Source organism: Pollachius pollachius (assembly GCF_949987615.1).
Source record: "Pollachius pollachius genome assembly, chromosome: 9".
Classification (NCBI taxonomy): domain Eukaryota; kingdom Metazoa; phylum Chordata; class Actinopteri; order Gadiformes; family Gadidae; genus Pollachius; species Pollachius pollachius.
In genome coordinates this window covers 6,052,641-6,062,640 of record NC_136942.1, presented here as the reverse complement: position 1 = coordinate 6,062,640, position 10,000 = coordinate 6,052,641, and the positions used below count along the sequence as shown (strand labels likewise).

The window sequence follows — 10,000 nt, the reverse complement described above, 5'->3', positions numbered from 1 at the left end:
CATAATCATTGAGAGATTGTTAAATGTCATCTGTATATGTATTTTAAAACCACAAAAAAAATTGCAATGTGTTGTCTAAAATTGCACATTTTAACAAAACATTGAACCAGGCGTTGTTTATATTTGTGAATTATCTCCCCCCATTAACTATGGAAGGATCTTTGTGCAGCTTCAATGTGCACCGTGGCCTCTGCCAAATTAGAGCCTTACTCAGGACATTTGCATTCAAAGGAGTGATCAATCTATGAGTGTCCTAACAAATAATGTTTATTCACTCCGATGACAAACTCCACAGCTCAGGCAATGTTATATATACGGCTCATAAATCAATCCGTATATTAGGCTATTATTATAATCATAAAGTTTGCACGCAGTCACGAAAGGTGACCCACACGCAGCGCCTGAACCCAGCGACTTTTCCCGCGATGCGCGGAGGCACGCCGGTCGGGGGCGTCCAGATAATTCTTCCCGAGCAGTTTGAAGTGAATCCACTCCAAATCTCTTTGGATGATAAACGGGACCACGCATCTCAAGAAGGGAAAACTACAGAATCTTTTTGGATTATAATAGGTAAAACGATGTGTCACACAGTTATAGGGAAGACTGTGTGTTTCCCTTTATTTACTAAGTGTTCCCTTCTAGCTCATCTAGGAAATGATAAAAAATTGAAAAAAATATTTTTAGCTCCAAAGGTACAGATTCCATTTTTTGATAACATTTTTCTATTGCTCTTTTAGGATTACCTTTTTGGATTACTTTTTGGGTTTACTTTTTGGGATTACTTTTATAAATCACTTTTTTACTTACTTTTCGTGTATTTCTTTTTATTACTATTTTGGATACTTTGTTTGGATTACGTTTTTAGGTTTACTTTTCAGGATTAATTTTTTGTATTACATTTTAATACATTTTGTTCATATACTTTGCTAAAAAAAATAATAATAACAGCCTGAATATGTGTGTGTGTTGAGCTTTATATGTATTGAGTCCATATAAAGGGATCTGGGTTGTTACGATGGTACATTTGAAGTAAGCCAGCTTTGCACTCAAGTGTTTGCTTGGAGAAAAAGAAAGTGAGTGTACTGTACTGTCTCATGTCGTATTTGTTTTATCATTTGGATAACATATAAAACAGAAAGTGGACATGACTCACGTTGGACATTCCACTTGGCCAGTGCGTCGTCTGTTAGCCCAAGTCTTTTGTTCACTTCTTCCAAGACCATCTCCAGCTTGTGTATCTGAGCTGCAGCTGTGACTGCTATCTCCTCCACGGACAGACTCACACCAGCTAGCCTGGCTACATAGTAAGAAACTCAACAACATGAAAAGCTAAAAGCTAAAGCTAAAGGCTGTGAAACACTGCAGGAATTAAACAGTATTTAGGATTTAAGTAGTGTGTGGGTGTGCAAACATACACAAGGATAACGCAAACAAATCCTCTTTAGAATGTTTAAAGATATTTTCTTCAACCTGAACATCAAACATTTTCTTGTTAGTGTTGTGAGTAACAAAACCATTTGAGGGATATGCTCATGTATTGCCAATTTTTTTTCGGCCTATATTTTGATGTTGGAATAATTAAATAGGAATGCCAAAGATTTGTAACCATAGACATGAACATCAAAACACTAACATACGGTTGGAAAACAACTCATATGTGTGTATGTGTGTGTGTGTGTGCGTGCGTGCGTGCGTGTGTGTGTGTGTGTGTGTGTGTGTATGCGTGTCTGTGTGTGTGTCTGTGTGTGAGTGTGTGTGTATGTGTGTTTGTGTGCGAGCGTGTCTGCATGCCTCTGTCTTTGAGTGAGTGAGTGTGTTCGTCTGTTTGTGTGTCTGTGTGTCTGTGTGTGGGTGAGTGTGTTCCTCTGTGTGTGTGTGTGTGTGTGTGTGTGTGTGTGTGTGTGTATCTGTGTGTGTGTGTGTGTTTTTGTGTCTGTGTGTGTGTGAGTGCGTGCCTCTCACCCAGCAGGTGATGCAGGACCAGGCCATCGAACAGGTCCTCGTCCAGACTCTGCACCACAATGTGATCCGGTTTAAGGGTTTTGTTGATCCAGCTCCTCAACACCTGACAGGGCCACCAGGACAATGGTAACCCTTATGAACACTGCATAGCTATTATGCCATAACACATAATAATAATAATAATAAAGAGAGTCTATTGGTTGACTCCCAACCAAAGTGTTCTGGGTTTGAATCCCAATCACATCCTTGAATAAGATGCATACTAACCCTTCCATCTTAATAATGACCTGAATCCAAATAAACCTTATTGAAGTTGCTTTCATCCATATTTGCCAACAAAATTTGAATAAAACTTAAATTAACCCAATTAATAGGAAAATATCGATCCTATTCTCTTCCATATCTTTATCCATCCAACCATTTCCAACACTACGGCTGCGTAGGCCATAATATATCTGTAATCTGTAGTCTATGATCGGTCAGCCATCACCTCTATTAAAGAGCTTCATTAATATTTGAAACCATCCTCGCACTATCTCTCCATGCATCACATCAAACGTAACGCAACGGAAAGTGTAACTCACTCTCTCCTTCATAAATAAAGGTGCTGAAGGAATATTTACAGAGCAGCGATTAACATCATGGCCCTCGTAGTAAAGTGCTCAGGGATGTTTCTGTTTGTGCATTCATGTATATCCCGTAACGCCGGCCTGCCTTTATAGCAAAGTGTAGACAGACGTTCAGAACCAGGATCCTCTTTCTGTTGAAACAAGACGACCTTGAAGGGGAGCAACGGTGCCTCGGCTTACATCCTTCAGCTTTTCAACTTTAGGGTCTAGCAGAGACGTAGGCTGAATAACCTTCCTCCTCTCTCCTGTGTGGGTGAATAAAAACATAACACCCATTTGTTTACTTCTATTCCCTCGAGAGTTGGTCACCCAGACATCTGCTCGAAAATCTATTCCACTTTTTTTTTGCATTTGAACAGAAAACATTTTTAGGATGATATAACCGTTATCAACACAAAGGTGTGACCAGTATCTGAAAAATCATCAAAAGTATATATGTATTAATGTATTTTGATATATCTTTATCCAAAACTCATGGTTGCAATAACCTGAGTGTATACATTCTAAGCATGGGCCCCTCAGAAAGAACTCCTTCCTTACAAGAGAGAACCACATACATACTACATATGATATCACATTGTTATATGAGTAATAGCAGTATAAGTACCCTGGAACAAGGCGCTGTCCAGAGGCTTCTCCTCCCTAGGGTTATTGAAGACGTCCATGGCCATCGCTCTCCTCGGTCAGCCGAGGTATCGCGAGATATCTGATCGATTCGCTGTACTGGTGGTGTCTGTTCTGTGGAGTCTGTGGGGGCGCCGACACCTCGGGAGAAAAATAATGATGCTGGCTTTCATTTTTTAAAAAGAATGAAAATGACTGTGGCGGGGGAAAGAGAAAGGTGTTTAAATTAAAGTAGTCTTCACAGGTGTCTTATTCTGCCATGGTATTGTGGTGTAGAAGTTGGCGTCTCGGGCTTCTACAAGTCCCCAGCAATGGCCACGATGACTTATATCATCAAAGGAAGTGTATCAGTTTGGTCACTTCCTCTTTTGTTTTATATTTGACGATGAGTTATGACAACACAGCCTTTCTAAATTCAGCCCCGAAGTCTGATCTTGTATCACGCCAAAACACATAAACCCTTCAACGTGAGATACACCGAGCACATCAAACCGAATTGCAACAAATTAACCAAATTAATTTGGGTGTGTACGTGGAAATATCAGACATTTATTTCTTTACACAGATACATCAGCAAAGTCATGAGCCAGCAACTTGAATCAAGTCCAACAAATATTGATCCATTCTGTTTGTGTGTGTGTGTGTGTGTGTGTGTGTGTGTCTGTCTGTGTGTGTTTCTTTGCTGGTGTTAAATTTACAGTAGTGTCTGCAAACAGGGCAACAACACACTTAGTAACACGCTTACCTCCGGTACCCAACCGAGACGATTCCTCTTCACCTGAGCTTCTATATCCAATGAGGACCAATCAGATCAGAATAACAACTCCCTTCCCTCACAAACACACAGAGACGCACACAGACACACGCAGTAGTGTTCTGTACTCAACGCAACAAAGCTGCTGTGACTGTGCTCGATTCAAAACTCAGTTTGTCACGAAGGAATGTGTCAAATCGTGACAGTCAACCACACACACACACACACACACACACACACACACACACACACACACACACACACACACACACACAAGAGGACGAATGAAAGGATGTGGTTATGGGGAACTGAGAACTTCCTTTTTCAACATGTCTGGTTGTTTTTCTTCTAATACCGAAACGGCGTACTGTCACTGTGGAGTGGATTTAGTGTGTTGTTTCTTGTCAAAGTTTCTTGCAGGTATTTCTGAAATCGACATCAAGCTTTGAGAAGTGAAACTAAATAAAACACACCGCACGTCTCCAGGTGTGCGTTCATTACATCCTATGTGTGTGTGCGTATTCTCTACGTGTTTAGGAGGCAGAGACTTCGATAAAAAGGACAGAGAACAGATAGGCGCATTTCTGTTCGGGAGCGTTGCGCACCGATGCGATGTTTGACAAAACACACTCCGGCGGGGGGGGGGGGGGCTGGGCGTCGAGGCGCGGGGACATGACACCAGTTAGCCGTCAGCAATCAGGCCCGGCCGCTGCCGTCTCCGTGTGAGATTGGCTGCAACAATTTGCTGTTGTCTGCCGCCTAGAGACATCCAATTTTCAACTAGACGTGGAGGAGAGGAGAGGAGGAGAGAGGAGCGAGGGGGAGGAGGAGGAGGGGGGGGGAGGAAATACAAAAAAAACCACCATGTTCCGTCTATCTGCTGTGCTAGTCTTCTGCTGTGCTAGTCTCCTCAGCAGGAAGAAGGGGAAGAAAAAAGTAGCCAGGGTGTTTGTGGGGGCTGGGGGGGGGGGATGAGGACCTCCCATTATCCAGACGAAGGGGCACTTTGGATAACAGCAAGGTTACCATGGTAACTCTTTTGACCAAGGGATGAAAACACAGGACTGAAATAAACCCCTAATATCTTCGGCTTAGCCCAGACAGGAAGGAAGCGGACGGTCCAACGACGCTTCCGCTTAATTCAGCCTTGCGCGCAAACGACAAACGAAAGAAATTCAATTCACACTTTGGTAAAATTCAGACGTTTATTCCTTTTCTACACGATAAATAAGCACAGGCGTGAGCTGGCTACTTGAAGCAAGTCCAACAGGCATTTTGGTTCATTCTCTGTCTCTCTCCTGGCTCTCCATAATTAATCCTCAGTAGGAAGCAGAGCTGGCTGTAAAGTACAGGCTGTGTCATATCACGGCTCTCCTGACTTGGCAGGGCCTCAGAGGACCAGAAAGAGGCCAGGGCCCTGTGCTGGGACTTGTAAGGGAAAGGAGCCGAACCAATGAGGAGATGCACTGACAGTGTCTCGGCATGTACAGGGAGAGAACGTACAGTATAGCTCCTCTCATTATAAATCCATGATTACACTGATAGCACGTGTAGCTTCAGCCAGCGGTATGGCCTAGATAGCATCGGAAATCGTCTCAACTTTGTTGATCAATTTGTTTTAAAGCAGAGTAATATTATATATATTTTATATATATATATATATATGTATATAAATAAGGCAGTAGTAATTGGCAATAAGAATATAAAAGTACATTTGTGAGACCGAGTGTGCAGCCCTTTACACTGTCTCGACATACAGCAGTGTGGGTTAATAGTTGTGTTTCTTTAAAAATAAAGTGTTATTTAGTCAAAACTTTCAGGCCTCATACTTTCTGCTGTCATCGCAATATATTTATAGACCAAGGCTGAATGTCACAGAAGACATTTCCTCACTACCAGGAAGGAATAAATAAACGGTGACATTTGGGAAAAGCCTCAACGTAAACCAGAGATGTTCCGAGAGGTCATCGTCTCCCGAGGGTTTTTTCCAATCCAAACTAGCGCTACGTTTTCTGTTTTTGTGTTTTTCTTCTCCTCCCAGCCGTTCTTGTTTTGCCGGCCGTCGAACGACAGGAAGTGATGTAATTGGTACAGGCACAGGGCAGGGTCATCCTCGTTAGGGAGGGGTCTACGGCAGCTGGTGTCAGTCTGAGTTCTTGTAATTGGTGAAGAGGTTGTAGAGGACTCTGAGCGTCGACTTCAGGTTCAGGTTCACCACATCTGTGACGGGACGGAGAGACAGACAGGGAGGTGGACGTCCGAAGACGGGTAAGGACTTGTTTTTGGTATAAAATAAGTGATGACCATCTAAAATTGGTTGGGGGTGAGAGGTTGTTTAGACTTTTCAAATGAAAGGAAACAAAGCAAATGTGATTTGAGGATAAAACAAATGTTAGTGAGGCAGCATTGTAACTATGGGTCATGGCTCAAAGAATGGCAAATCATTTGGTATTTTGTTGCCAAACCAACCAGTCAATTCATGCGCAGCTCACAAACAAACACACATACATCACAAAAATAACTGATTGCATGACCTTGTCGATGATGAAAAAGAAAAGTGTGATTAACCAACTCTTTCATGAAAGAACCGAGGGCCGATGCACTCTATTGGTTAAGATGGAAATCAAGTGGAAGGGATTTCCATTAAAAAGTGCCTCAGCAATCTAGCGGAAGTGCAATATCCTGGCAGGGCGATTCAGAGATAATCAAGATCTCATCAGTGACCTTGCTCAATGTCGTGTACATATTCATCAGCCTAGTGATTGGCTGGTTACACTTTCCCATTTAACGTGACTGTACGGGGTGAGCCTGGGCAGACAGCCCGGGTTAACGGCTCTTTATGCACATTGACCTGTTGCCAAGGGTGACATTTTGGATAATGACTAGTCTGGGAATCTCACTTCACAGGTCTGCACCCTGGTGAATAGCTCAACAGTAAAATGTAACCCCTTCCTTTGCATTTAAAGTCTCAAACATATTAATTTTAAAATCATAACAAACTCGACGTATGATGTTAAATATTTTCTGTTATGGTAAAAAACAATGCACAATGCACTTATGTACACTGCATAAATAGTATTGTTACCCAATTTCATTCAAGTAATACTAATTCTCTGGGTATTTAGAGATACTTGGCCAAGTGGGTACAAATCATTTCATTGCATATTTGAGTGTGAGCCGATAAAGCCTTTGATCCGTAGCAGGATCAAAGCAGAAGATGTGTTAACTTAAAGTCATACCTTGACTTCAGGTAAAATCCACAGATTATTTCAGTTAGAAATGTGAGCAATACAGAGGATTCACTGTGACCCAGTCACAGAAGATGCAACACCACCATCTACTGGCAAGTATGAACATTAGCAATACTGGATAGAACTCACAATTTGGATCGATCTCTCTCGATAAGCTATCGATAATTATATATTAATAAACAAATAATCCTACGTAACACTAACAGGTTAACTTTTGATTAGACTTTTCTTCCAATTATGTCATACTATCAATAACAAAACATAGTGGAAAATGAAACAACAATGAAGATATCGGGCCACAACATACCTTCTGGTCTGGCCTTTGGTTTCTTCAGTCCTCCATCCTGCATGAGTTCGAAGGCAAACGCCACATTGTGCACCTATCAGGAGGCAAGACAAAGCTCCATCACCACGTCATTACACAGATTGATTTGAATTATTAACTTTTAAATATGCGTAAACAAACGTTATAACAAATTATTCACCTTCTGTTCAAAGCTCTCGGGGGTGAGGAAGAAGTTGTAGAGAGGCACAAAGTAATCCTCCAGAAGACCCATCAACAGAACCAAGTAAACACCATCTGCAAACTACAGAGAGAGAGAGAGAGAGAGAGAGAGAGAGAGAGAGAGAGAGAGAGAGAGAGAGAGAGAGAGAGGGAGAGAGAGAGAGAGAGAGAGAGAGAGACATAGATAGAGAAAGAGAGTTGAGCACAAAGGCTGCAGCAGTATATTTAACAGTATTGAGTCTCCATTGTGTTCATTTGAATGGGAGAGCACGGTACACATTCAATTAAAATGCCTACCTGCGTTTCCAGCTCTGTTACTTCAAGGTTCAGCTTGTTCAAGTGTTTGTTGACAAAGGTGATGAGAGACTAGAGGCAAAAGTGCAAATTACATTATAAATAAGATAAATGACCAAAACCATATTCAAGATGTATAGCTCAGACTGGACACATTGATTTATTTTTCTTTACCGTTTTCACAACGTTGAGCTTGTCAGGTGCGTGATCCAGCAAAGTGTCGAACGCATCTCTCTCTGCAATGACAAATATGTGTATGTGTAATCAACAGAACAACAATGATATTCAACTTAGTAATGCACAGACCCTTGAACAGATGGCGGGTACTCACCAAATCTACCCAACATCATTCTGGGAAAAAAGGAAGGAACAAAAGATGTTTAATGATTCATTTAATTTTGATTTGGTACAATGTAAGCATGACAATGTAAAGTTTTGTTGTGCGAAATCATAGACTAAATATACATTCAACCTTACAACAGGGGAATTTAATTACTAATATCTTACTGTGGGTGATGGTGAGGTACATTAAATGTTTATATTCATTCAATATTCAAGTTTCAGTGTTTAAGAAAACACCTGAAGTGTAGTCACTATGTGGCAGCCATTTAATTCTCTCCAATCATCACTTCAGAGAACTGTAACAAACCAATAAAATAGATCAACTCCATTTTGAAGTGTCACATGTCCATAGAAACCCATTTACTCTGTGGTGGTGGTCAGCTCCTTTGTGATATGACCTGTCTGCAAGAGTCCGTCCTTTTTCTGCTCAGACGAAGATCACAGGAAAAGCGATTTAGTAAAACACAAAAGCATGGATGGAACAGAAAGTAAGAGGACAGAATCAAATTAAGACTGAATATTAGTTTTGTGAACCCTTGCATAACCTCAGAAATCCTGAGGCAGTCGTTTGGCTATGGAAAAGCACCCAACTCACAGATACTGAAACCTCTGGTCTATATCTATGACAACTTATAAACCACTGATATACCTACCACTGTGTCACTGTTTAAATAGGTTGTCATACGATTACAAAACAATATCCCATTTTGACATTTGGGAGCATCTTATTACCACAGATACCAGCTCATGGAATCTGTCCCAGATGCAGAGGTGGCATATTTTGGATGATGTGTCTAAGTTCTGCCTGGTGCCAAAAATAGTGAATTTGTTGCAAATCGCTGGGCGGTATTTTTTGTTTTCCATAGGAGAAAATACCAAGTTTGGGGGAAATTGTGTCTGCTTTCTTTTCACTGTCCACTATCCTCAGCCTCTCCCCCTGTACTCACTGATCCCACACCAGTCATTCATGGCTCCCCCTCCAAATGTCCCCCTTTTGTTATTCCAACTTCCATGCATGGATGCTTATTGGATTAAAGGTCAACATTCATGCTCAGCATTTTTTTCTATAGAAGAATGATGCTTCATCGCCTGCTGTGAAACAATCATGGGTCAGCAACATTAATCCAGTGTCCGCAAAACAAACAATGAAAAGTTTGGCCAGTGGTCAAGGACTTATGATAGAAGACAGCTAAGTCAGAATGTCCAGGTTGGTTAGGTTGGAGGTCAGGTTGGAGGTTAAGTTGGAGGTCAAGTTGGAGGTCAAGTTAGAGGTCAGGTTGGAGGTCAAGTTGGAGGTCAGGTTGGAGGTCAGGTTTGAGGTCAAGTTGGAGGTCAGGATGGAGGTCAGGTTGGAGGTTAGGTTGGGGGTTAGGTTAGTGGTCAGATTAGGTCTTACCTTGACCACCACCACCTGTACGGACACGTGTTCTGGGAGTCTGATGGGGGCCTGGAAGTGCATGGCCAGGGAGACCAGCAGGAACACGATGGCCACCAGGTTCTTGGAATGGATGGCTGTGGGAACAGGCCACAAGGGGGAGGTGTCACCTCGTGCTTCACCACCACAACGCCACAGATGCAACACAACACAACACCCATAGCCACCTACCGTGTACTTCGGTTTAACATGCAAAACATTGAG

General features: G+C 41.9%; 2 protein-coding genes across 4 annotated transcripts in view; both read right to left on the bottom strand.

Moving 5' to 3' along the window:
- Positions 1–4,136, bottom strand: part of parvg (parvin, gamma) — a 9,044-nt gene extending 4,908 nt beyond the window's left edge. For both annotated transcript variants that reach the window (XR_013812089.1, XM_079743186.1), the window contains exons 1-5: positions 3,961–4,136; positions 3,199–3,356; positions 2,772–2,836; positions 1,963–2,065; positions 1,154–1,297 (exon numbers count right to left, since the gene is read on the bottom strand). Coding sequence is in view for 1 of the 2 variants with exons in the window: in XM_079743186.1 (XP_079599312.1) it covers positions 1,154–1,297; positions 1,963–2,065; positions 2,772–2,836; positions 3,199–3,262 (376 nt within the window). In the remaining variant the exon portion in view is untranslated. The remainder of the gene's footprint in view (positions 1–1,153; positions 1,298–1,962; positions 2,066–2,771; positions 2,837–3,198; positions 3,357–3,960) is intronic.
- Positions 4,137–5,177: 1,041 nt separating this feature from the next.
- The window catches only part of parvb (parvin, beta), a 14,754-nt gene continuing 9,931 nt past the window's right edge, over positions 5,178–10,000 (bottom strand). For both annotated transcript variants that reach the window (XM_079743184.1, XM_079743185.1), the window contains exons 6-13: positions 9,758–9,873; positions 8,726–8,784; positions 8,351–8,370; positions 8,194–8,255; positions 8,023–8,091; positions 7,706–7,807; positions 7,528–7,600; positions 5,178–6,189 (exon numbers count right to left, since the gene is read on the bottom strand). In XM_079743184.1, coding sequence (XP_079599310.1) covers positions 6,113–6,189; positions 7,528–7,600; positions 7,706–7,807; positions 8,023–8,091; positions 8,194–8,255; positions 8,351–8,370; positions 8,726–8,784; positions 9,758–9,873 — 578 coding nt within the window. In that variant the 3' untranslated portion in view covers positions 5,178–6,112. The remainder of the gene's footprint in view (positions 6,190–7,527; positions 7,601–7,705; positions 7,808–8,022; positions 8,092–8,193; positions 8,256–8,350; positions 8,371–8,725; positions 8,785–9,757; positions 9,874–10,000) is intronic.